The sequence below is a fragment of the Chiloscyllium plagiosum genome, unplaced genomic scaffold (assembly GCF_037043375.1).
Source record: "Chiloscyllium plagiosum isolate Xiang-an unplaced genomic scaffold, Cpla_swu_hap1 HiC_scaffold_27, whole genome shotgun sequence".
Classification (NCBI taxonomy): Eukaryota; Metazoa; Chordata; class Chondrichthyes; order Orectolobiformes; family Hemiscylliidae; genus Chiloscyllium; species Chiloscyllium plagiosum.
In genome coordinates this window covers 79,907,339-79,935,124 of record NW_028270165.1, presented here as the reverse complement: position 1 = coordinate 79,935,124, position 27,786 = coordinate 79,907,339, and the positions used below count along the sequence as shown (strand labels likewise).

The following is a 27,786-nucleotide window of genomic DNA, read 5'->3' as shown; positions in this document are numbered from 1 at the left end:
GGTGTGTGTGTGTGTGTGTGTGAGAGAGTGTGTGAGAGAGAGAGAGAGAGAGAGGTGGGGGTTGGGGTGGCAAGATGATAGTTCGAAGGGGGTTATGGTGCAGATAGATAGGAAAAAATGATGGACAGGTCAGAAGGGGCAGCGCCAAGTTGGAGGCTTGGGACTGGGATAAAGTGGGGGAGGTGAGGTAACTGTTGAAATCCACATTTGTCCTGTGTGGTTGCAGGGTCGCAAGGCAGAGTATGAGGTGTTCCTCCTCCAGGCATCAGGTAGTAACGGTTTGGCAATGGATAGGTTGGAGAAGTGGGTGGAGCTGATAGATTGAAAAGTTGATGGACAGGTCAAGAGGGCGTGCTGAGTTGAAGGCACGGGACTGGGATAAAGTGGGGGGGGGTGGAAAATGATGTCTAGCATCTGCAGTCCTCATTTTCTCCTCCTTAAAATTATAGACATTTGTAAGGGGCATGGATAGGGTGAATACCCAAGGTCTTTCCCCAGGTAGGGGAGTCCAGTACTAAAGGGGCATAGGTTGAAGGTGAGTGGGGAAAGGGATCTGAGGGGCAACATTTTCACGCAGAGGGTGGTGCGTGTATGGAATGAACTGCCAGAAGTGGTGGAGGCATTTAAAAGGCATCTGGATGGGGATATGAATAGGAGGGGTACAGATGAACATAGGCCAAATGCTGGCAAATGGGTCACTAGATTCATTTAAGGTATGGACTGAAGGGTTTGTTTCAGGCTCTACAACTCTATGACTATGTCTACATAGTTGAAACCAATTTCACAAAATGGGGAATAGGTCATTCACCCCTTACAGCCTGTCCTGAGCTGTGGCCTAACTGCAATATTCCAGTGCAAGTTTCAGAAAGATTTCAGCAGCTCTTTTAAAAAATTGAAATGTGTTTAGACTTCAATGATGTTTCTGAATATATCATTTTAGCTATTCTCAATTTTAAAGATAAGAGTTTCGAGTGAACACAGCCCACCCCTCCCGGTGCAGCCAGTAACCTTTACTCCTTAATCATTTACAATTTCTAACGATACTAGCTACTCATTCACTGCTCCATCTGATACACGACATTAGAAACTTAGTGCAGAAGGCTGGAAGAAATGAGCAGCTTTAAAACAAAAAACCATCTGGAGCTCAAAGCTTTCAATGAGAGTCTGAGCCCAGCAGTAAGTTCAGGTAATCTTTATTGTCACCCAATTTTGTTACAGCTTCAGATCCCCCCCCCCTAGCAAAATGATGTAGAAAAAGTAGCAGCTTTTTAAACAGCTCAAGGTCAAAGCGCACACACTCCCCCGCCCCCCCTACCCCACCTCACCCCACCTCACTTACTTTACTATCGGTCAGCACATAGTTGTCCCTTTGTAATTGGATCCTTGGTACAGCCTTAACCCGTGGGGCCAGGAACGGGGGCAGTGTGGAGTGAAACAGACTGCTGTGGGTCTGGAGTCATGTGTAGGCCAGACCAGGAAAAGGATGCAGCTGGGACGACTGAGTGAATCCTTTCCCACAACGGCAGTTTCCTTCCCTAAAAAGGGTGTGAGTGAATCAGATTGGGGTTTTCTCCACCCCCACAGAAAATGGTTTCATCATTAGATTCTGACCGTATTCCAATTCCGCCATCTGCCGCGGTGGTATTCAAACCCAACAGATCCCAGAACTGGGTTAATAGTCCAGTCGATAACGGCACTCGGCAGTCGCTTTGTCAGTCCCCCTGCGATGGCACGTGAAGTCGCTGGTGGCTCCGGAGGTGGGAGGAGCGGGTGAAAGCCTTCCCACACTCAGGGCAGCTGAAGGGCCTCTCCCCGTATGGACTCGCCGGTGGGTCAGCAGGGAGGAGGAATCGCTGAAGGCCTTCCCGCACTCGGGACACCAGAAGGGCCTCTCCCCGTATGGACTCGCCGATGGGTCAGCAGGGAGGAGGAATCGCTAAGGACTTCCCGCACTCGGGACACCAGAAGGGCCTCTCCCCCGTATGGACTCGCCGGTGGGTCAGCAGGGAGGAGGAATAGCTGAAGGCCTTCCCACATTCAGAACATTTGAAGGGCTTCTCCCCTGTGTGGACCCGCTGGTGCCTCAGCAGGGAGTAGGAATAGCTGAAGGCCTTCCCGCAATCAGGACAGCAGAAGGGCCTCTCCCCTGTGTGGACCTGCTGGTGGGTCAGCAAATTGGAGGAACGGCTGAAGGCCTTCCCACACTCGGGACAGCTGAAGGGGGTCTCCCCTGTATGGACTCGCCGGTGGGTCAGTAGGGAGGATGAATCGCTGAAGGCCTTCTCACACTCAGAGCAGCTGAAAGGCCTCTCCCCCGTGTGGATCCGCTGGTGCCTAAGCAGGGCAGAGACCTGGGTAAAGCCCTTCCCACACTTGGGACAGGAGAACGGCCTCTCCCCGGTGTGGATGCGCCGATGAATCTCATGGTCAGACGGAGTACGGAAGCCTTTCCCACAGTTACCACACTTCCACGGTTTCTCCATGTCCGAAGCTTCGGCCACAAGCAAATGCATGTACTGCCCCTCACTGCTGTGAGTTCCTCTTTCCAGGCTGTATAACTGTTTCAGGCTCCACTCTAGTGCGCAGCAACAGTAGGGTCTCTCATCCAGTCCCACTGATAATGAAAATGTACTGAAATAGGAACCAAAAAGCTTTGCTCCTTCTCACAGAATTGTAATAAAAAATCGTGGCTGTCCCAATCGATTGAGTGACTGTCAGATATTGACGTGAAAGTGAGGACCGCAGACGCGGGAGAGTCAGTGTTGAACAGTGCGGCGCTGGAAAAGCACAGCAGGTCAGGCAGCATCCAAGGAGCAGGAGAGTCAGCATTTCGGGCATAAGCCCTTCATCTGTTCATTTTGAAACTTCTGTCTTCGGATCTTCAAATACTCTGGAAAAAGAGATTACAAAAGTCATCACTGTCAGTGCAGGGTAGAAATTCAGAACAAGCTATTCTACTTTCTGTGCAGAATTCTTTTCTTTTGTTATTCCACTAAATTGAAAGCAACATCCTTCTCTCTCTCCCCCCCCCCCCCCTCACCCCTCTGTTCTCACTCCGCTCTAAGTAATTCTCCTGAAGGTGCTGATTCAGGATCAGAACAGCAAAAACGTCAAGACTTACATATTGGATAACTCCACCTGAACGTTAATATCTTTCACAACATTGGGATACTGAGAGTGAGCAGGTCTGATTTTGGGAAGCAAAACAAAATGTGTCAATTCAGGATGAATCAGGAATGCATCTTGAGGAATAACCAGACACATCAAGGTATTAACACAGACACCAGAGAGAAACTGAACAGAAGAGACGTGGCAAACTTTAGTAGAAAGCCAGAGTCATTAAGATATACCGCACAGTAACAGACCTTCTGGTCCAATTCGTCTATGCTGACCAGATATTGTAAATCAATTTAGTCCCATTTGTCAGCACATGGCCCATATCCCTTGGCCAATCCACCCTACCTTGCACATCCCTGGACACTATGTGTAAGTTAGCATGGCTAACCCACACAAACTTGCACCTCCTTGGGCACGATGGGTACTTTAACACGGCCAATCCACCCTCACCTGCACATCCCTGGGCACTATGCATAATTTAGCACGGTCAATCCACCCGAACCTGGGCAAAGTTAAAAATCACACAAACCTGGGTTATAGTCCAACAGGTTTATTTGGAAGGACCATCGTTCGGAGCACTGCTCCTTCATCAGGTGGTTGTGGAGAATAAGACCATAAGGCACAGAATTTATGGAAAGACATTTGTGGCCTGCCACTGAAATGATATATTGAACAAATCTGGATTGTTAAGTCTTTCATCTTTTAGAATGGATTGCAGGTATCATTAATATGTAAATTCCAGAACTTCCTGCAAGGCACCCTCTCAAGATAACACAAGGCTTTACAACAAAAGGTGGCAGCTCAGCTCAGACAATGCATTAAAGGTATGAGGTCAGAGTTTGCCTGCATCTCAGTCTTGACTCAGACTGTTTCTATTTCCAAAGCAGGAATTTATAAAATATTATCTGGATTGACTGCCTGCATGAACTGCCGAGTCTCATCCACCAGCTGAAATGACTGGATAGGGAGGGCTTGATCCCCACAGGGCAATGAATTCCCACTTTCCACCAAAATCCCAAAATGTCCACACTCACTCAGTCACTCTCTCACAAATCAAATATTTCATTGTAACTTCTTCTGCTCCCAATAAGGGCAAAACATCTTTGAAAGTTGCTCTGAAAGTCCAGTCTTCACAACCACACTTCTGCTTTCACCGAAGACAATTAGTCATACAGCACGGAAACAGACCCTTTGGTCAAATTCGTCTGTGCCAAACAGATATCCAAAATTAATCTAGTCCCATTTGCCAGCATGTGGCTCTTATGGTTCTAAACCATTCCTATTCATGTACCCAGCCAGATGCATTTTAAAGATAATTGTACCAGCCTCACCACTTCCTCTGGCAGCTCGTTCCATGCATCCACAACCCTCTGCGTGAAAAAGTTGCCCCTCAGGGCCCTTTTAAATCATTCCCCTCTCACCTCAAACATATGCCCTCTAGTTTTGGACTCTCCTACCTTGGGGAAAAGACCTTGGATATTCACCCTCTCCATGCCAGTTATAAACCTCTATAAGGCTGCCCCTCAGCCTCTGATGCTCCATGGAAAATATCCTGGATCTACTCAGCCTTTCCCTGTAGTTCAAACCCTCCAAGTCTAGCAACATCCTCACAAATCTTTTCCGACTCCTCTCAAAGTTTCACAAGTTCTTTCCGAAAGCAGGGAGACCAGAACTGGATGCACTATTCCAAAAGTCGCCTTACCTATGTACAGCCACAACATGACCTCCCAACACCTATACTCAATACTCTGACCAATAAAGGAAAGCATACCAAACACTACCACCACTATCCTGTCTACCTGCGACTCCACATTCAAGGAGCTATGACCCTGCACTCCAAGGTCTCTTTGTTCTGCAACACTCCCCTTCACTGTGCCAGTCCTGCCTGGATTGCTTGATCAAAATGCAAAACCTCACATTTCTCTAAATTAAACTCCATCTGCCATTCCTTAGCCCATTGGTCCATCCGATCAATTCCAATTTATAGTGAATTCTGCTTCCTCTCTTATTCTCTAGAAGTTGAAAATCTCCATCCCACACACTCTCCCTCCCTTCTCACTTTGTAGAACCTAATCCCTGCTGTATCTCATCTTGAAGGGTCTGGTTCATGCTGTTTAACAGGCCCACACTCAGGGGAGATCTAATTGAAACATACAGAATACTGAACGGCCTGGACAGAGTGGACGTTAGGAAGATCTTTCCATTGGGAGGAGAGACTAGGGCTCGAGGCACAGTCTAAGAGTAAAGGGAAGACCCTTTACATTGGAGATAAGGAGAAACGTCTTCAGCCAGAGAGTGGAATCTATGGAATTAACTGCCACAGAAGGCTGTGGAGGCCAGGTCACTGAGGATATGTAAGACTGAGATAGCTAGGTTCTTGAGTATCAAGGGGATCGAAGGTTATGTGGAAAAAGCAGGAGAACGCGGATAAGAAACTTAACAGCCACGATTGAATGGTATGAGCAAACCCAATGGGCTGAATGGCCTAATTGCTGTTCCTATATCTGATGGTCTCTTGCTGTCCTGGACACAAACTGCATGAATCCAAGGTAAGATTCGGTTAATCCATTTTTTAAGATTAGAATCAGTCTAACCGTTGTGGTACAGATAGCCTCACACAGGGAAATTCATACCTTCAATACGTTATCTGGGACAACATGACACCAATTGGGAATGTAACATTTAAAAAAGGTTTTGCTATTTCCATATGAAAGAACTAAAACCAACATGGTTATTCTAAAAGATGAGAGACTTAACAATAACCCAGGTCTTTTTCAATATATAATTTCAGTTACACCCCACTGTAAACTTTTGCTATAAATTCAGTGTCTTACAATCTTATTCTTCACAACCATCTGATGAAGGAGCAGCAGTCTGAAAGCTAGTGCTTCCAAATAAACCTGTTGGACCATAACCTTGTGTTTATGATTTTTAAACTTTGGACACAGAGCATGAGAATTGGGAGCAGGAGTTGGCCATTTGGTCTTTGGAGACTGAACCAGTATTGAACAGACCATAACTGGATATGAATCTTCCTACATCTCGGTGGATAGGCTGGGGCTTTCTTCACTGGAGCACAGGAGGTTGAGAAGTGACCTTATACAGGTTTATAAAATCATGAGAAGTATACATGAGGTGAATGGCAGGTGTCATTTCCCTCAGGTGGGGGTTTCAGGATTAGGCAGCAAATTTGGAAGGAGAGAGGAGACTGGTTTTGGATAGACTTGAGGCAGCTTTTTTTTAAATACAGTAGTTCATGTGTGGAATGAATGTTCAGAGGAAGTGATGTTACTTTCAAAAGACATTTGGTTAAATACATGAACAGGAAAGGTTTGGAGGGATATGGGCCAAACACTGGCAGGTGGGACTAGATTAGTTTGTGAATATATTCAGCGTGGACGAGTTGGACTGAATGGTCTGTTTCTGTGCTGTATGACTCTGTAACTGTTCTGTACTTGTCTTAAAAACATTTTCTTGCTTTCCCCCATAAACATCCACTTCATTGTTGCTCAAAACTCAGATGAACTCAGCCTTGAATATATTCAATGACCCCTTACTGCAGGAAGACATCCACAATTCTGAACACAATTCCTCTTGTTAATATACCACTTGCCTTGCTGATTGCTTGCTGCACCTGTCCAACAACTGGCAGTGACTGGTGTAGAAAGACACTGAGCCCCCTTTCTATATCCACATATCATTCCCTATTCCCTTTTGCCCAAAACATAGACTGTCCTGCCCCTCAGATGCTGTCTGACCCGCTGTGCTTTTTCAGTGCCACACTTACTGACTCTAATCACCAGTACCTGCAGATCTCACTTTCTCCACATCTCAGTATATCACCATTTAAATAATACACTTCCTTTCTGCTCTTTTTCACAACTTCACATTGTTGTACTCTTTCTCACATGTTTTCCAATTGTGGTCTTCTCTACATTGGGGAGACTGAGCATAAACTTGGGAATGGTTTGCTGAGCGTCGCAGGCAGGTCCACAGAGGTTGACTGGATCTCGCAGTCACTACGCACTTTAATTCCCCTTCCCACTCCCTTTCTGAAAAGACTATCTTAGGCCTTATCTCATTGCCACAATGAACCAAACAGCAAATTGGAGGAACACCTCATCTTCCACCTGGGCAGCCTATAGCCCAGAGGACTCAACATTGAGTTCTCCAGTCTCAAATAACCTCACTTCCCATCCCCCGCCCCCCCGACTCCCTTCTTAGCCGCTCACCCTCATTTACACTCCTCCCTGTCACTAACCAGATTTATTCCTCCCATTCACCAACCAGGTCAGACCCTTCACCTGTCCCCACTTCACCACCCTGCTCCCAGGACACCCTTTATCTGCACCCATCCCCAATCCTGAAGAAGGGTTACACCTGAAACGTCGACTTCTCCACCTCCTGATGCTACCTGACTTGTTCTGTTCTTCCAGCCTCCTGCCTGTCTATTTTGCCAATTGCGACACAGACGTGGAGCAACGTTTCCAGAGTCTGTCCCCACCCCGATTCACTCCCTTTCCTTTCAGTTGCTGCAAGTCAACAACTGAACCCCAGAATGAAGAAAAGAAATGGAAAAGGTGGTGAGAAAAGAGGAGTGCCGTACTCACAAATATTGGACAGAGAAAGGAGATTGCAGTCTGGCGTGAAGCTCAATCTTCATTCAGAGGAGCAGGAGCAGCAGCTTCAGAAGCTCATGGTCCAACTTCCGCATTCAGACAATGGGGTGGCTCTGATTGGCAAGAGGACTAGACTCCTTCCGGTCCTCCAGTACTCCCTATTGGTCAATCAAAAGAAGATCGCGCCCCTTTTTTGTCCGGACTGGGATGAGCATGCCCAGTGTTTTGCTGACACCGGGCGAGCATGCGCTGTATGCTCTATCGGGATGGTGTTACTGACAGATTTTAAATGTCCAAATGCCAAAAGAAAAAAAAAGGGTTGGTCCACAATATTTTTTCCCGGTGGTTCAACATTTTATTGCTTTTGCATTTTGTCTCGCTGCTCCACCTTTGTACGTCTTTTCCCCTTGTTGAGAGAGTCTCCCCGTGAGCTGACTGTGGGCAGCGCTTTAACCAGTTACACAGACTGAAGAAACATTACACTATTCGCAGGAGGGAGTGACTGTACACGTTTCCTGAGTGTGATCACACTTTCAATTGTTCATCGGAAACACAGAGCCAAAAAGTCACCAGAACTGCAGAGAAGTTGTGGAAATGTGGGGACTGAGGGAAGGGATTCCATTCCCTGTGGGCACTGGAGATTCATCAGCTCAGTCGCAGTGGGGAGAGGCCGTTCTTCAAAAAATTATTACAACATTATTTCCCATTGACAAAAACACATTCACGCTGCCTGATTACCTTGAACTTATACAAGTGCCCTGTCATAATATCTTTGATAATAGCTTTGAACATTTTCCCCATTACATAAGTTAAATGGTCTGCATTTTCCTGTTCTCGGCCTCCCTTTTGGAAGAAAGGATTTTCCAATCTAAAGAAACCATGCCTGAAACTAATGAGGTTTGGAAAAATAAAACCTTTACATAAACTATTTCATTCGCTAATTTCTCTTTAAGAGTCCAGGATGAATTCCTTCAAATACCCGGCACTTATCAGCTCGTAGTTCCAACAGTTTACTCAGTACTAGTTCCTTGGTGATTGTAATTTTCTTCAGTTCCTCCCTCCCTTTCAATTCCTGATTTACAGCTAGTTCTGGGGTGTTACTTGTATCCTCTCCAGTGGTCAGATTCAAACTCTTTTCAATTCATCTGCCATCTCTTTATCCTCCGTTATTGAATCCCCAGACTCATTTTCTGCAGAACCAACACTTATTTTGTTAACTTTTTTTAAGAAAAGCTGACAAAACTTTGCAACCTCTTTTTATACTTTTTTTAGCTAACTTTCGTGCTACTGCCTGCATTATTTCTGATATTTTGCCACAGATCTCAACTCCAGCATCAACTTGTCTGCGCATTCTATTGAATTGACCTTGATTAAGTGTTGCAAAACACACAAGGGCAAATCTTTCCTCTCCAGAAAGTCTTAGTACTTAACATGATAAAATTCACTTTGAAATATTGTTCATCCAAATTTTACCAAGCACATACTACAGATTCAACATCCCACAATGACACCCAGTTTTGTTACGATCTTTAATTCTGAAGAGACATTTGAATACCCAGTGAGTAACTGGAAGAACTCTTCATTAAGTATTCACATTTTTAAACAAATAAAAATTACCAATTAACTGGAGTAACTTAGCAGAATGGGATGTATGGCCTTAAATTGTAAATCTAGTTCCCTTTACATCCCTGCAAGAGTTCCCACAAATCTTTACAAGAGTCTTAATAGTTCATTCACTTTCTGGGAATAGTCCAAGGGATGCCACATCTCTCTGGGATTCACTTGAATCCTTCTCAGGATTCCAAGTATTCCTGGTAATTGTATGTGGGAAAAGATCTGCCACCCTGGCAACCCACAATAGGCCCACAAAAGCAAAATTGACCAAAACACCCAGAATGTCTTAGCAGGGACCAAGCAGGCTGACAAGCGAAACTAGACAGCACTTGCAGACAAGGGAATACCTGTACACTTCAAGCACCCACTAACAATGACAGAGTACCACAGCTATCCCAAAGCCCTGAGGGCAGTTTCACAACCCAGCAATACCAAAGCCACAGAAAGGACAAAACAGACAGAGAGGCACCAGCAAGAGCATTGCTCCCAGGACAGGACAATGGAAGCACCTCACCGCTTCAGAGGAGACATTAGCACCTACCTGTGAAGAGGAATGGAAGCTCCTGATCCATCGATACGGTCAGAATGTTGCTTTGTGTAGAGAGTTACAACATTCCTCTGATAACTGTTTTCCGATTAGCATCATTGTAACTAGATTACTCCATTTCCAGCAACAACATTTCACTGCCACCCAGAGAATTGGCTATGAGGTTGCTTTACTATCCAAAGCCATCCTGTGCCCACAACGTGCCCCTGCCCTGAACCCCACCACCCTGCTCCCACTCACTCTGACCACCATTACGGATGACCACGACTGTTTAGACCTTGTCCAGCAGGCCGTTGTCACGTGCCCTGACCTCTCTGAAACACCTCTAGACAACTCTGACCTCATACTCTATACAGATGGCTCATCCTTCAGGCCCTCAGACCACTGCACACTGGCAGGATATGCCCTCTGCACTTCTTTCACAGTTCTAGAGTCAGCTGCACTGCCAATTGGCACATCTGCACAAGCTGCAGAGCTGTTTGCACTCACTAGGGCTTGTGTCATTGCTAAAGGACACACAGCAAACATTTATCCTGACTCCAGATATGCCTTCGGAGTCATCCACAATTTTGCCACATTCTGGAAACAGAGAGGCTTCATCACGTCAGCAGGGAGGCCACTACAACATACTACGCTGATTTCTAATCTCCTGGAAGCAGCATTGTTACCCTCAGCCCTAGCAATTATCAAATGCCGTGCCCATACCTCAGCCATTGACCCGGTCACCCTCAAGAATGCCTCAGCTGACACAGCAGCCCGGAAGTCGCACTGCACCCCACCATCTACATCCTGCAGGCTCCCAGAATAGCGCAGGCCCCAGTATTCCCTGACCCCATGGAGGCTGTGCAAGCTATTCAAGAAACTGCTCCACAGCAGGAAAAGGGCAGTTGGGCCTGCACTGGGGCCACACAATCTCCTTCCCTCAACCTGCTAATACACCCTGATGGCCACATCATTTGCCCAAGTGCCCACCTACACACACTAGCCCTAGCAGCCCACAGCATTGGCCATACAGGCAAGAGGGGCATGATACACACTGTAACGCAGTCCTGGTATGCACCAGGATTCACTGCCGCTGCCCAAGTCCTGCTGTCACAGTGCCTCATCTGCCTGCAGAACAATGCAGGGAAGCCAGTTGCCAAGTACCTGCCAGTTCCTGAGGGGCCTTTCAGCCTCTTACAGATTGACTTCACACACATGCCCCAAAAACAGGGTTACAAGTACATCCTGGTCATCAACGACATGTTCTCCGAATGGATGGAAGCATTTCCCATAAGAAAGGATGATGCATGTATGGTAGTAAAATGCCTCCTAAAGGTGGCATCCCCAGATTTGGAGTTCCCAGTAGCATAACGATGGAGAGGGGGACTCACTCATGGCTTGGCTTGTGACCAGCATTAGCGAGGCACTAGGGATACCACGGCGACACCCCATCCCCAACCAACCCCAGTCGTCAGGCATGGTCGAGCGGATGAATGGCATCCTGAAGACCACACTGACTAAAACCACCCAGAAAATAGGACTGACCTGGTCAGACGCCTTGCCACTTGCCCTCTATGCTACACATGCGCAGCCAAACTGAACAGCTGTGCTCACCCCTTTTCAAGTACTTATGGGGCAGCCTATGCCCACTGCCACCAGACCCCTGACACTCACCACAGACACAGCCCTGCTTCTGACACAAGAGGCCCCACTAGGGTATGTCCAGGCCCTTAGCAGGAGCATTAGTGCTCACACAACCAGGTCAGGGCTGCATTGCCCACACCCCAATCAGTGCCCAATCATCTGTTCTGACCTGGGGACTGTGTCATGATAAAATCACTAGAAAAAGATTCTCTCTCCCATCGGTGGAAAGGTCTGTACCGGATCCTGATGACAACCCAGACTGCTGTGAAACCGGAAGGATGGCCCGAATGGACACATGCCACCCGCTGCAAGAGGGCTCCACAACCTCTGAACAGGGACCACACAGAGGAAGGCACCACTCTGAACACAGAGGATGAATCCAGCTGCTCGCGGCAGCCATCACCATCTGATCTGTCTGACCATCACACTGTGGCTTCCTGGTAAACAGGGCCAAGGGGCAGCACATTTCATAACCCACTGTGATTTGCAGGCCAACACTTTCCTCAAAATGGCCCATGGGTAAGCCCAGCGATTTAATCAGACCCGCTGTTGGGTCTGCACTAGGTCCCTGTCCACTCTCACGAGGGGCATTTCCTTAGCCTCAATCCCCTTAAATATCTCTGACATGGCGGAATGGTGCCTGGAGCCAGACAGGTCCCCTGAAGTTACCACACTCAAAATACCACCAGCAATGACCAAATATGGGGGCAACAGTCCAGCCCGCTGGAGGTCTGCGGGTTACCACCTGGAAAAATATAAAGGGTGGTTTTACCCGGCCTACAACCTCTCCCATGAGCCCCCAGCCCTGACCATTGCTGACACTAACACACATGGGCCACCTGCAGGATCCATCTGTTTGAAACACACACAGCCAACTGGATGGGAGGCTGGCTGGAGCCGGTGCACTGACTCCCTGCTCCTAACTCCCGCAGCACGCTGATCCGCTGCAGAAGGCAGCATTTTAAACCGACAGGTCCTCAACAGGATCACCCAGAATACCACCTTCCTCACCAGCTGGACAGGGACCCAGACACTCCATCTCCAGACCGACAACGGCACCTATTTTATCTGTGGCCACAAAGCCTACCCCTGGCTGCTGTCGTCATGGACTGGGAGCCTACAATGTTGGGTATGCGGTACCATTCATTTATCACTTCCAGTCCCCTCCCTTCCCAAAGCCCATGCCAGGCAGCAGATGAGCCCTCGCTGCCATTGAAGCAGCTCTCTACCTGATGTCACCCCACTCCGCAACCTTACAGTTACAGGTAGAAGCCCACAAACTTGCTGTCACAGTACAGGAGGTGGCAAACTCCACAGGAGACGCATTCGCCCAGCTGAATGTGGAGGCTGTTGCCATCTGCACTGTGACTCTGCAGAACAGGATGGCCCTGGACTACCTACTCACTGTGAAAGAGGGCACGCGCAGAGCCTGACTGCAGGGACTGATAGCCCTCATGGCTATTGTTGCCAAGCTTAGAGTGCTAGCCATGGCTATCTGACTGTACTGTTCACGCCTACGTACAATTCTATTACCCTCTGTCCCTCTCACCACTCAGCTAGCACAGATCCACTGAGAGAACATCCCTGTCCCTAAAATAGCCTCTCCTGGACCAGACTCGGACACTGAGAGCTATCTGTCTGATACCGAAACCCCCACCCGACAATCCCCCTGGCTCCGGCTACATTGCCCCTTCTCATCCCTCCCCTAAGCAAAACAAAAAGAAATTGGGGGGGGGGGGGGGGGGGAGAAGTTGTGGAAAAAGATCTGCCACTCTGCCAACCCACAATAGGCCCACAAAAGCAAAATTGGCCAAACTGTACCTAAAATACCCAGAATGCCCATGCAGGCTCGCAAGCCAAACCAGACAGCACACACGGACAAAGGAATACACTTCAACCTCACTAACAATGACAGAGCACCACAGGTATCTCAAAGCCCCAAGGGCAGTTTCACAACCCAACAATACCAAAGCCACACAAAGAGCAGGTCAGACAGAGAGGCACCAGCAAGGACTTGCTTCCGGAACAAGAAATGGAAGCACCTCACCACTTCAGAGGAGAAGTTAACACCTACCTGTGAAGAGGAATGGAACCATCGATAGTCAGGATGTTACACTGTGAAGGAACAGGACATTCATCTGATAACTGTTTTCCAATTAGCATCCTTGTAACTAGATTACTCCATTTCCAGATACATTGTATATTCCCCATTTCTTAATCAGCCTTATTGTACAGCATTATTATAAAAACTGGTCTCATCCTCAGCTCTTAGAAGAGAAATTCTGATCTACCTATACAGACTGTCAGTTGTCAGCCTCGTCAGTTTCTCTTCCAGTGACATTGCTTGTAATAAAGTGTTTGTCAATTTCACTTTGAACCGCGCTTTGTGATCTCTAACTTATTGGGCAAATTTCTCCGACATGCTATAACAGGGCGACCAGAACTGTACTCAGTACTCTGACAGTGGTCTTACCAACATGATGTCCCAACTCCTATACACAACGCTGTGAACAATGAAGGCAAGTGTACTGAACGCCTCTTAACCACCCTGTCTACCAATGATGCAACTTTCATAGAACAATGTACCTGAAACCCACCATGTCTCTGTTCTACAACGCAACCCAGGGCCCTATCATTAACTATACAAATCCTGCCCTTCCTTGTTTTAGCAAAATGTAACCCCTCGCTTTTATCCATACCTCTCTCATACACATGCTCTCTCTGAGACACTCACACCCTCTCACAGGCTTCTCCTCCATCACACTCACGCTTCAAGCATGCACACATGCGAACAGACACACGCGCTCTCATGCACACACACTCTCTCATGCACACACAGGTCTATGGGGTGAATTTGCATTTGCAGATACATTCAATTTTGATCAAAAAGCACACAACCTGCAGGCAATTGATACATGTAATATTTGTAAATTCCTACTTTGGAAATACAACCAGTCTGATTCAAGATTGGGATACAGACTCAAACCTCACACATTTCATTATTGTCTGAACTGAGATGAAACCTATTTATATAAAACCTTAAGTCATCTCGAGAATCTGACTTCAAAGACTTTCTGGGATTTACACATTAATGAACTAAAATTTGCAACCTATTCTAAAAGACAAAAGACTTCACAACAATCTAGGTTTGTTCAATATATCCGATCAGTTGCACTATACTGTGATCTTTTGCTATAAATTCTGTCTTATGATCCTGCTCCACAGCTTCCTAATGAAGGAGCAACGCTCCGAAAGCTAGTGGTTCCAAATAAACCACTATAACCTGATGTGTGATTTTTTAACTTGATCCAACCCAGTCCATCTCTGGCTCCTCCTCATCATTTCTCGTGAAGGCAGCCCACCCCTCCCGGTGCTGCCAGTAAACTTTACAATGTTGATGAAACGATGTTTTTAAGGAGTACCTGTACTCCTTAAAAATTTACAATTTCTAATGATACTAGCTACTCATTCACTACTCCATCTGATACACGACATTAGAAACTTAGTGCAGGAGGCTGGAAGAAATGAGCAGCTTTAAAACAAAAAACCATCTGGAGCTCAAAGCTTTCAATGAGAGTCTGAGCCCAGCAGTAAGTTCAGGTAACCTTTATCAAGACCCAACTTTACTACAGCTTCAGATTCCCCCAGCAAAAAGGTGTAGAAAAGGCTTATTTTTTTAAAAACAGCTCAAGGTCAAAGAGTACACAGTCTCCCCACCCCCCACTTTCTTTACTATTAGTCAGCACCAAGTTGTCCCTTTGTAATTGGATCCTTGGTACAGCCGTAACCCGGAGGAAGTATTGCCTCACTCAGCAATTTCAACCCAGACCCTGTATCCAAGTGAGTTTCTCCCTGTCCATTTCTGCAGGTGGGGGAGTCAACCACACTGCTCTAGGTCTGGAGTCACATGTAGGCCAGCCCGGGTAAAGGATGCAGCTGGGACAACTGAGTGGATCCTTTCCTGCAAAGGCAGTTTCCTTTCCTAAAAAGGGCATGAGTGAATCAGACGGGGGATCTCACGCCCCCTCCCCCAAAAATAGTTTCAGCATTAGATTCCGAACTCCAGACTTCTGACCGAATTCCAATTCCGCCATCTGCCACGACGGGATTCAAACCCAGGGGTCCAGTCGATAATGGGACTCTGCCATTGCTCCTTCAATCCCCCTGCCATGGCACGTGAACTCGCTGGTGACTCTGCAGGTGGGAAGAGCGGGTGAATCCCTTCCCACACTGAGAGCAGGTGAATGGCCACTCCCCAGTGTGGACCCGCTGGTGGGCCAGCAGGGTGGAGGCCTGTGTAAAGCCCTTCCCACACTCAGGGCAGCTGAAGGGTCTCTCCCCATTATGGACCCGCTGGTGCTTTAGTCTGTCGGATGAATTGCTGAAGGCTTTCCCGCACTCGGGGCAGGGGAAGGGCCTCTCCCCGGTGTGGACCCGCCGGTGGGTCAGCAAGGTGGAGGCATGGGTAAAGCCCTTCCCGCATTTGGGGCAGCTGAAGGGCTTCTCTCCAGTTTGGACCCGCTGGTGCTTCAGTCTGTCGGAGGAATTACTGAAGGCCTTCCCGCACTCGGGGCAGCTGAAGGGCCTCTCCCCCGTGTGGACCCGCTGGTGCCTCAGCAGGGCGGAGGAATTGCTAAATACCTTCCCACACTCAGGGCAGCTGAAGGGCCTTTCCCCCGTGTGGACCCGCTGATGCCTCAGCAGGGCTGAGGAATTGCTGAAGGCCTTCCTGCACGCGGTGCAAAGGAACGGCCTCTCCCTGGTGTGGACCTGCCGGTGGGTCAGCAGACTGGAGGCCTGGGTAAAGCCCTTCCTGCATTTGGGGCAGCTGAAGGGCCTCTCCCCCGTGTGGACCCGTTGGTGCTTCAGCAGGTCAGAGGAATTGCTGAAGGCCTTACCGCACTCTGTGCAGGGGAACGGCCTCTCCCCGGTGTGAGTGCGCCGATGAGTCTCCAGGGCAGACGGGAAATGGAAACTTTTCCCACAGTCACCACACTTACATGGTTTCTCAACAGGGCGGGATCGCTCAGGTTTTTCCATGGCCAAAACTTCAGCTACGCACAAAAATGTGTAGAGCCCCTCCCTAACGTGAATCCCTCTTTCCAGCCTGTATAACTATTTCTGGCTCCACACTCAGTGCATTGCAACAGTACGGTCTCTCATCCAGTCCCACTGATTCTGAAAACATACAGAGACAGGAACCAAAAAGCTTTGCTCCTTCTCACAGAATCACAGTCGAAAGTTGTTGCGTTCCCAATGGATTGAGTGACTGTCAGACATTGACATCAAAGTGAGGATTGCAGACACTGGACACTCAGTGTCGAAAAGTGCGGCGCTGGAAAAGCGCAGCAGGTCAGGCAGCGTCCGAGGAGCAGGAGAGTCGATGTTTCAAGCATAAGCCTGAAAATCTGTTGATTTTGAAACTTACAAATTCAGATCTTCAAATAATCTGTGAAAAGAGATTACAAAAATCATCACTGTCAGGGCAGGGTAGAAATTCAGAACAAGCAACTCTACTTTCTGCAGAATGTTCTTTTCGTTTTTTACTCCACAAAATTGAAAGCACCATCCCACTCTCTCTCTTCTCTCCCCCTCTGTTCTCACTCCGCGCTAATTCTCCTGAAGGTGCTGATTCAGGATCTTACAGGGGCAGGAAAGCAAAAATGTCAAGACTGACATCTCTCTGAATTTTGGATAACTCCACCTGAAAGTTAATATCTTTCCCAACATTGGAATACTGCTGAGACTGAACAGGTCTGATTTTGGGAAACCAATACTGTGTCAACTCAGGGTGAACCTGCAATGCAGCTTCTTGACGAACAATGAGACACGAAATGGTTAACATCCCCAGGAAGGGGGAGAAAAGGAGACATCAAGGTATTGAAACCAACACCAGAGAGAAAGTTAACATGCCGATCAGGTATCCAGAAACAATCTAGGCCCGTTTGCCAGCACTTGGCCCATTTTCCTTTAACCCCTTCCAGATACCTTTTAAATGTTGTGATTGTACCAGCCTCCACCACTTCCTCTGGCAGCTCATTCCTTACACACACCGCCCTCTGAATGAAAAAGTTGCCCCTTACGTCCCTTTTAAACCTTCCCTTCCCCACCCCACCTGCCCACCCTGAACCTATTACCCTTACATTCTGGAGTATCCCATCTCAAGGAAAAGACCTTGACTATTTACCCCATCCATGCCTCTCATGACTTTATCAACTTCAGCCTCCAGCGCGCAAGGGGAAACAGCCCCAGTCTGCTTGGCCTCTCCCTTTCACTCAAACCCTCCAACCCTGGCAACATCCTTGTAAATCTTTTCTGAAGCCTTTCAAGTTTCACAACATCCTTCTGATAGGAGGGAGACCAGAACTGCACACAACCTTCCAAAAGTGGCTATGGTTCTGCTGAACAATGGCAATTTAATTCCAAAATATTAATTTCTTCATGAGAAGGGAATAATTGGCAATGTAGCTGTAAGAGGCCTCTTGCGGAAGAGTGAAGAACTGAGTGAGAGAACTTTCCATTAAAATGGAGAGGAACAGAGGTGATTCTGAGACTGGGGACTTAAATCTAAAGCAAGGAAATTACAATGGCAGAGGCACAAACAGGCCACAACAAATGAAGGAACATTTTTGAAAGAAATGACAAACATTTAAAGAGCACCTGGAGGAATTGCAACAGTTGTCCATTCCTGTCTGAAAAAAATAAAACACAGAAGGTGACATAGCCACGGCTCACAAGGGACATGATGGATAGGACTAGATCCAAAGGAATGGCGTACAAATTGGCTAAAAATAAAGTACCAGATCTGAAGACTGGGAGCAGTTCAGGTTTCAACAAAAGGATTGGTCAAAAGGGGAAAATGGGGTATGTGAAGAGGAAAAAAAATTAAAGAAAACAATAACAATGAGAACAGGCAAAGTTCTCATGTGGAACAAAGAGATGGCAGACCAATTAACCACATATGTTGCTTCTATCAAAACACAGGTAACATCCCATGTTGGGGAACACATGGTCCAATGAGAGCAGAACTGAAGGAAATGAGCAGTTGTGAGGAAGTGGTGTTGGGGAAACTGATGGGATTAAAAGTTTACAAATCCCTGTGCTGGTAACCCACACCCCAAACTATGGTCCGAGGTCATGCAATTGGCAAATCTTGGGCTGATCTTAGCAGAACTGTTTAATGGTAAGCTCCTATGGAGTGTTACTGAACAAAGTGACCTTGGAGTGCAGGTTCATCGCTCCTTGAAAGTAGAGTCATAGATAGATAGGATAGTGAAGAAGGTGTTTGGTATGCTTTCCTTCATCGGTCAGAGTATTGAGTACAGGAGTTGGGAGGTCATGTTGCAGCTGTACAGGACATTGGTTAGGTCACTTTTGGAATATTGTATGCAATTCTGGTCTCCTTCCTATCAGAAGGATGTATGAACCTTGAAAGGATTCAGAAAAGATTTACAAGGATGATGCTAGGGTTGAGGGATTTGAGCTATACGGAGAAGTTAAACATGCTGGCGGTTTTCCGTGGAGAGTCGGACGCTGAGGGGTGACCTTATAAAGGTTTATAAAATGATGAGATGCACGGATAGAATAAATAGACAAAGTCTTCTTGCTGGATTGGGGTAGTTGATAACTCTAGAGCATAGGTTTAGGGTGAGAGGGGAAAGATTTAAAGGAGATGTAAGCGACAATTTTTTCATGCAGAGAGTGGCAAGTGTATGGAATGAGCTGCTGGAGGAAGTGGAGGAGGCTAGTGCAATTGCAACATTTAAAAGGCATGTGGATGGGTATGTGAACAGGAAGGGTTCGGAGGGATATGGGCTGGGTGCTGGCTCAAGTTATCCCTCCTCCTGCATTGAATTTCAAATCCATCTTCATCACGTCTTTCCTCCACTCCTGGCGTTCTCTTTTCTCCTGTCTACAAACTGAAAATAACATCAACACATCAATGCTCTCCTGGTCACTGCGATCTTGGAAGTACCCAGTTTCTGTTCCAGCTCCACAAATGATCAGATTCATTCACCTCAAATTCACAGTCCGCCTTCGTGTCATTCTAGATCTCTCTCTCTCCCACTCCCTTTTTCCTGTTTTAAGGCCACACAGACCAAGCTCAGGGCCAGGTCTCTCAGAGTGAAATGAGGAAATTCTAGTTGAATGACACCAACTGTCACTTCTCTCCCGGAAATGACAGCTGATGGTGCCCTCACCAAGATGGCCGCCCGTGCTCCCCGCCCCAAGTCAACATGCGCCTTATCCTTACAAATATGGCGCCTTGTTACCCGGGCAACACGAGAGCTCCTTCGGTGGTGAAGTGGGCCTGGGGAGGTTTTATTCACGGCCTGAGGCCTCCCCCTCGGAGTTTATAAACTCCCCAGTCTCCCTCCTCCCGCGGGTCCCAATCCTACCCTGTCTCCTCTCCCCGGGATGTTCCTGAAACCTGGTCCTGTTCTGAAGGAGGATCACCGGACCCGCAACGCCTCCTCGATTTCTCCCGACACGAGCTGCCGGACCTGCTCAGCTTTTCCAGCGGCTCCTGTTCTTATTCTTTCAGCCGCCGGCGCCGTTCCTCTCCCACACTCAGCGCACGCATGCGCACTACCAGGGCCCCATGGAGAGGTTTCTGGATCGCATGGGATCATGGGAATTGAAGGCGCCATTATTGTCATGAAATCCAGTATCCCATATGCCTTCTGAACTGTCCTATTCACGTGTTAATGAAGTACACGTCAGGGGCAAATCTTTCATCGATTTTAGGTTTATACATTGAGTGGAACACTACAGGTGTTTAACTCTAAACTCTAGTTCCAATTCAGTGTCAGTATAATCGCTCTTTATCTGTTCTCAAATAAGCACCGAATCAATGCTCTCCAACTGACCCTTCTTAACGTTCATTTTCTTTAGTTTGCAGATTCCAACCCTCTGTTTCAATAATTTATTAAAATCTACTTCTAGTACATGGGCGTCGCTGGCTGGCCAGCATTTGGTTCTCCTTGAGAATGTGGTGGTGAGATGCCTTCTTGAACCGTTGCAGTCCACATTCTGTACGGTGACCCACAATGTCTTGAGGGAAGGAATTCCAGGATTTAGACCAGTGACACTGAAGGAACAGTAATACATTTCCAAGTCAGGATGGTGAGTGGCTTGGAGGGGTACTTGCAGGAGGTTATGTTCCCATGTATCTGTTTTCCTGGTCCTTCTAGATGGAAGTGGTTGAGAGTTTGAAAGGCAATTTGTAAGGCGCTTTGGTAAAGTTTTGCAGTGCATCTTGTAGATACTACACATTACTGCTTCTGAACAGTGGATATGGTACCAATCAAACAGGGAACATTGACCTGGATGGTATGAAGCGTTTCAAATACTGTTGAAGCTGCAACCCCATCCAAGCTAGTTGGGAGTATTCCATTACACTGCTGACTTGTGGCTTGTAGAAGTTGGAACACGTTTTGGAGAGTCAGGAGGTGAGTTACTCACTGCAGTATTTCTGGCCTCTGACCTGCTCTTGTAGCCACTGTGTATATATGGTTCATCTAGTTGAGTTTCTGTTCAATGGTAAACCCCAAGGATGTTGATCATGGGGTATTTAGTGACAATAACATTGTTGATATCACAGGTCAGTGGTCAGATTATCTCTTTTGGGGATGAGTCATTGTGTGACATTTACGTGGCATTCATGCTTCTTGCCATTCATCAGCCCATTGGATATGGTTAAGATCTTGTAGCATTTCAAACTGAACTGCTTCAGTTTGTGAGGAGTTGTTTATAGTGCTGAACATCTGCAATTATTGTGACATCTCCACTTCTGAACTTATGATGGAGGAAGGTCATTGATGAAGATGGTTCGGCCTATGAACTCCTGCAGAGTTGTCCTGAAGCTGAGATGACTGACCTCCACAAACCATAGCCATCTTTCCATTTGCTAGGTATGACTTAACAATTAAGACATACAAAACTAATTAAAGGAATAGGTATGAGACAGCCCTCCTCAGGGTGTCTCCAGGGCAGGTTTTTCTGTTCTCGAAACAATCTGATAAATGTTGACATTCATCAGCCTTTTGATCTTGGCAGTTTCCTTTCTCTCCAACATTTGTTTCACGTTAGCAAGTTGAATTCTTCTGCATTTTTCAGGAAAATGTTTTACAGAAGGTAACATTCTTAATATCTGTGTAATATTCTGTGGGAAAACTGTCTATAGTCCACCAGTTGGAGAAAATTTCTCTGAAAAGGTTTGTCAAATGCACTGCTTCCACAAGACCCAGTGTTCCCAAAGTTGAAGTACTTTTAACAGCCCCTTTATATTTTCCAGAATTCCCATGATAGGAGACATGTGCCACTTGTACCCACCACAAATCTCCTGAAACTGGGTGCGCTACAAATGTCCAGCAGGAAGATTATTAGTAAAAAGGTCTGGTTTCAATCACAGAGTTATAGACATCTAGAGACACACTGCACGGAAACAGATCCTTTGGTTCAACTCATCCATGCTGACCAGATGTCCCAAGCTGACCCAGTCCCAAGTTCCAGCCTTTGGCCCATATCCCTCCCAGATGCCTTTTAAATATTGTAATTGTACCCATCTCCACTACTTCCCTGGCAGCTTGTTCCACACACACACACACACACACCACCCTCTGCATAAAAAAATTGCCCTTAAGGTCACTTATTCCCTTCTTGCTACCCACAGCATCTCCTCTCTGTTCCCCACCACCCTCAGCACCCCCTGTCCATCCACACCGCCTCCTGTTCATTCCCACCCTGCCACCCACAGTGCCCCATGTCCATTTCCCTCTCCCCACCCTCTGCCCACCCATCCATCCTCTCTCTCTCCCCTCACCCTCCACTCTCCATTTCTCTCTGTTCCCTGTCTATTCTCTCTCTCCACCAATTCTCTGCTGCCCATTCTTCCACCGCCCCCACCCTCTCCTTGCCACTCATTCTCTCTCTCCACCCACCTCTGCCCCCATCCATTCTCTGACTCTCCTCACATTCTGCACCCCACACCATTCTCTCTTCTGCCCCCCCCCCCAACACTCTACCCCCACATTCTCCCTCTCAGACCCTTCCCCCCATTCTCTGGGTCCCCCACGCTCAGCCCCGCGGGCTTTTCTCTCCCCCCCAAGTCCTTCTCCTCTCCCTCACCCTCTGCTCCCCCGTCCATTCTCTCTCTCTGTTCTCCGCAGCTCCACCCAGCCCCCGTCCATTCTCTCTCTATTCTCCACAGCCCCCGTCCATTCTCTTTCTGTTCTCCCCAGCCCCACCCTCTAGCCCCCATCAATGAGAGGAGGGAATCTGGTTGGTGGTAGGGAGGAGGAGGAGCTAGAAAGATAGGGAGCTTATTTGAAATTGAGTTCCCCAATGTTGAGTCCTCCCAACTCTATGCAGCCCGGGCGGAAGATGGGATGTTGTTCCTCCAATTCGCAGTTTGATTCCTTGTGGTAAGGGAGGAGGCCAAAGATGGTTATGTCAGAAAGGGAGTGGGAAGGGGAATTAAAATGGCTGGTGACTGAGAGGTCCAGTCAGCCTCTGCGGCCCAGGTACGATGCTCGGTGAACTGTTCCCCAAGTCTCCCCGATGTAGAGAAGTCCACAATTGGCAAACACATGGCAAATGCAGTACCACAATGTAAAATTATAGCCTCTGCTGTGAAAAAAAAGCAGAAAGGAGGAGTATTGTTTAAATGGTAATGTCTTGGGATGTGGAGCAAGTGAGGACTGCAGATGCTGGAGATCAGAGTCGAAAAGTGAGGACTGAAGGTGCTGGAAAAGCACAACAGGTCAGGCAGCATCCAAGGAGTAGGAGAGTTGACGTTTTGGGCATGAGCCCTTCATCAGGAATGATGTGTGAATGTACAAAGGGGGCTCAGCGTCATTCCACACCAGTCAGTACCAGTTGTCAGGTGCAGCAAGCAATCAGCAAGGCAAGTGCTATGTTAACAAGACGAATTGAGTTCAGAAGTGGGGATGTCTTCCTGCAGTTAGGGGGTCATTGAATGTATTCAGGGCTGAGTTCGTCTGATTTTTGAACAACAAAGAAGTGGATGTTCAAGGGGGAAGGCAAGGAAATGGTTTTAGAACAGTTTCAGTCCAACTAGTCCATACTGACTATGTTCTCAAACTAAATTAGTCCCAGCTGCCTGTGTTTGGCCCTAATCCCTCCAAACATTTCCTATTCATGTACTTGTCCAAATTTCTTTGAAACGTTGTTACATTTCCTGCATCCTTCCTCTGGACATTTATTCCACACACAAACCACGCTCTGTGTTTTTTTTAAAAAACTGGTGCCCCTCATGTCTTTTTAAAATCTTTCTCCACTCACCGTCAAATTTTGCTCCCCAATCTTGAAACCACCCCAGAGAAAGAAGACCCACCGTTCACTTCATCTATATCTTTCATGATTTTATAAACCTCTATAAGGTCACCTCGCAACCTGCTGTGCTCCAGTGAAAAAGTCCCAGCCGATCCACTTAGATGTAGTTAGATTCATATCCAGTTATGATCTGTTCAATGCTGGTGCAGGCTCCAAAGACCAAATGGCCGACTTCTGTTCCCAGTTCTCTTACTGTGTCCAGGACAGCAAGAGACTATAAGACATAGGAGCAGAAAGTAGGCCATTCAGCCCATCAAGGCTGCTCATACCATTCAATTGTGGCTCATAGGTTTCTCAATCCCATTCTCTTGCTTTCTCTCCATAACCCTCGATCCCCTTGGTACTCAAGAACAAATGTCTCAGTCTTAAATGTACTCAGTGACCTCGCCTCTGCAACCTTCTGTGGCAATGAATTCCATAGATTCACCACTATCTGGCTGAAGTGTTTTATGTTTATCTATGTTCTAAAAGGCCTTCTCTTTACTCTGAGGCTGTGCCCTCGGGTCCAAGTCTCTCCTACCAACGGAAACATCTTCCCAACATCCACTGTGTCCAGGCCATTCAGTATTCTGTGTGTTTCAATTAGATCTCTCCTGAGTGTGGGCCTGTTAGTCAGCATGAAGCAGACCCTTCAGGATGAGGTACACCAGGGATTAGGTTTGGCAAATGGAAAGTGAGTATGTGGGATGGAGATTTTCAGCTTCTAGGGAATAAGAGAGGAAAGAGAGTTCATTATAAATTAGAATTGTTCAGGTGGGCCAAGGAGTGGCAGATGGAGTTTAATTTAGAGAAATGAGAGGTGCTGCATTTTGCAGCTGTATAAGACATTGTTTAGGCCACTTTTGGAATACTGTGTTCAGTTCTGGTCTCCCTGCTATAGCAAAGAGGTTGTGAAACTTTGGAAGTGGTTGGAGAAGATTTACAAGGCTGTTGCCATGCTTGTGACCTACAGTGAGAGGCTGAAGAGGCCAGGGATATTTTCCCTGGAGAATTGGAGGTTATGGGGGTGATCTTATAGATGTTTCTGAGGAGAATGGATAGGGTAAATACCCAAGCACTTTTTCCCAGGGTAGGGGAGTCCAAAACTCGAGGGCATATGTTTGAGGTGAGAGGGGAATGATTTAAAAGGGACGTGACCAGCAAGATTTTCATGCAGAGGATGGTGCATGTGTGTAACAAACTACCAGATAATGACAACATTTAAAAGGCATCTGGATAGGAACATGAATAGGAAGGATTTAGAGGGATATGGGCCAAATGCGACGAGGTTAATTTAGGATATTTGGTTGGCATGACAAGCTGGGCCGAAGGGTCTGTTTCCATGCTTTATAACTCTAATCAGCTTTGTTGAAAGCAGAAGAGTCAGAGCACTTTCAGAGCAGCTTTCAAAGATATTTTGCCCTTACTGGGAGCAATAGACAATAGGTGCAGGAGTAGGCCATTCTGCCCATTGAGCCTGCACCACCATTCAATATGATCATGGCTGATCATCCTTAATCAGTATCCTGTTCCTGCCTCATCTCCATAACCCTTGTTTCCACTATCCTTGAGAGCTCTATCCAACTCTTTCTTAAATGAATCCAGAGACTGGGCCTCCACTGCCCTCTGGGGCAGAGCATTCCACACAGCCACCACTCTCTGGGTGAAGAAGTTTCTCCTCATCTCTGTCCTAAATGGCCTACCCCTTATTTTTAACCTGTGTCCTCTGGTTCGGCACTCACCCATCAGCGGAAACATGTTTCCTGCCTCTAGAGTGTCCAATCCTTTAATAATCTTATATGTCTCAATCAGATCCCCTCTCAGTCTTCTAAACTCAAGGGTATACAAGCCCAGTCGCTCCAGTCTTTCAGCGTAAGGTAGTCCCGCCATTCCAGGAATTGACCTCGTGAACCTATGCTGCACTCCCTCAATAGCCAGAATGTCTTTCCTCAAATTTGGAGACCAGAACTGCACACAATACTCCAGGTGTGGTCTCACCAGGGCTCTGTACAGCTGCAGAAGAACCTCTTTGCTTCTATACTCAATCCCTCTTGTTATGAAGGCCAGCATGCTATTAGCCTTCTTCATTATCTGCTGTGCCTGCGTGCTTACCTTCATTGACTGGTGTACAAGAACACCCAGATCTCTTTGTACTGCCCCTTTACCTAAATTGATTCCATTTAGGTAGTAATATGCCTTCCTGTTCTTGCCACCAAAGTGGATAACCATACATTTATCCACATTAAACTGAATCTGCCATGTATCTGACCACTCACCTCACCTGTTCAGGTCACCCTGTAATCTCCTAACATCCTCCTCATATTTCACTCTGCCATCCAGCTTAGTATCATCAGCAAATTTGCTAATGTTATTACTAATACCATCTTCTATATCATTAATATATATTGTAAAAAGCTGCGGTCCCAGCACTGATCCCTGCGGTACCCCACTGGTCACTGCCTGCCATTCTGAAATGGAGCCGTTTATCACTACTCTTTGTTTCCTATCAGCCAACCAACTTTCAATCCAAGTTAGTACTTTGCCCCCAATACCATGCGCCCTAATTTTGCTCACTAACCTCCTATGTGGGACTTTATCCAAAGCTTTTTGAAAGTCCAGGTACACTACATCTACTGGATCTCCCTCGTCCATCTTCAGAGTTACATCCTCAAAAAATTCCAGAAGATTAGTCAAGCATGATTTCCCCTTCATAAATCCATGCTGATTCTGACCTATCCTGTTACTTCTATCCAGCTGTGTCGTAATTTCATCCTTTATAATAGACTCCAGCATCTTTCCCACCACTGAGGTCAGACTAACTGGTCTATAATTTACTACTTTCTCTCCCCACCTTTCTTAAAAAATGGTACAACATTAGCCACCCTCCAATCCGCAGGAACTGATCCCGAATCTATCGAATTCTGGAAAATAATCAGCAACGCATCCACGATTTCTCGAGCCACCTCCTTAAGTACCCTGAGATGTGGACCATCAGGCCCCGGGGACTTATCAATCTTCAGACCTAACAGTCTCTCCAACACCAAATTATGGCAAATATAAATTCGCTTAAGTTCAGGTCCTTCAGCCACTGTTACCTCAGGGAGACTGCTTGTGTCTTCCCCAGTGAACACAGATCTGAAGTACCAATTCAATTCTTCTGCCATTTTTTCATTCCCCGTAATATATTCCCCTGTTTCTGTCTTCAAGGGCCCAATTTTAGTCTTAACCATATTTTTGCCTTTCACATATCTAAAAAAGCTTTTACGATCCTCCTTTTTGTTTTTGGCCAGTTTACCTTCGTACCTCATTTTTTCTCTGTGTATTTCCTTCTTAGTTATCCTCTGTTGTTCTTTAAAAGCTTCCCAGTCCTCCATTTTCCCACTTATCTTTGCTATTGTTATACTTTTTCTCTTTTAACTTTATATGTTTCTTAACTTCCCTCATCAGCCATGGACACCCATGCCTCCTCCTGGGATCTGTCTTCCTTTTTGGAATGAACTGATCCTGCATCTTCTGCATTATACACAGAAATATCTGTCATTGTTCCTCCACTGTCATCCCTGCACCATTGAACTTTGGCCAGCTCCTCCCTCATAGCTCCATAGCTGTACATCAGAAGAAGTGAATTAGTCACTGTTATCATTAGAAACCTTACGGTTTTCAATACCTCATTGTTTCCTGAGCATTTTAAAGTTTACTGACAGCAGCGGGGTTTAGGCCGTATTCACTGGAAACGATTAAGCAGACAAATAACACACATACGAGAGGGCAGGGTGGGACTTGTCTTTTGATTTGGTGGAAGGTGGGTGGTTCTGCGCGCTGTGATCCGGGGCAAACACGATTGCAGTAAATCATTCAATCTCTACAGTGTGGAAGTAGGCCAGTCAACCCCTCTGAAGAGCATGCCATCCCGACCCACGCCCACCA

General features: G+C 46.9%; 2 protein-coding genes across 2 annotated transcripts in view; both read right to left on the bottom strand.

Moving 5' to 3' along the window:
• The window catches only part of LOC148144639 (uncharacterized), a 408,822-nt gene that overhangs the window by 9,896 nt on the left and 371,140 nt on the right, over positions 1 to 27,786 (bottom strand). The gene's annotated exons all lie outside the window — the stretch shown is intronic.
• LOC148144650 (uncharacterized) overlaps positions 1,684 to 27,786 on the bottom strand; it is a 56,319-nt gene continuing 30,216 nt past the window's right edge. The window contains exons 2-3 of the mRNA XM_087975000.1: positions 15,802 to 16,473; positions 1,684 to 2,420 (exon numbers count right to left, since the gene is read on the bottom strand). Coding sequence (XP_087831126.1) covers positions 1,917 to 2,420; positions 15,802 to 16,473 — 1,176 coding nt within the window. The 3' untranslated portion in view covers positions 1,684 to 1,916. The remainder of the gene's footprint in view (positions 2,421 to 15,801; positions 16,474 to 27,786) is intronic.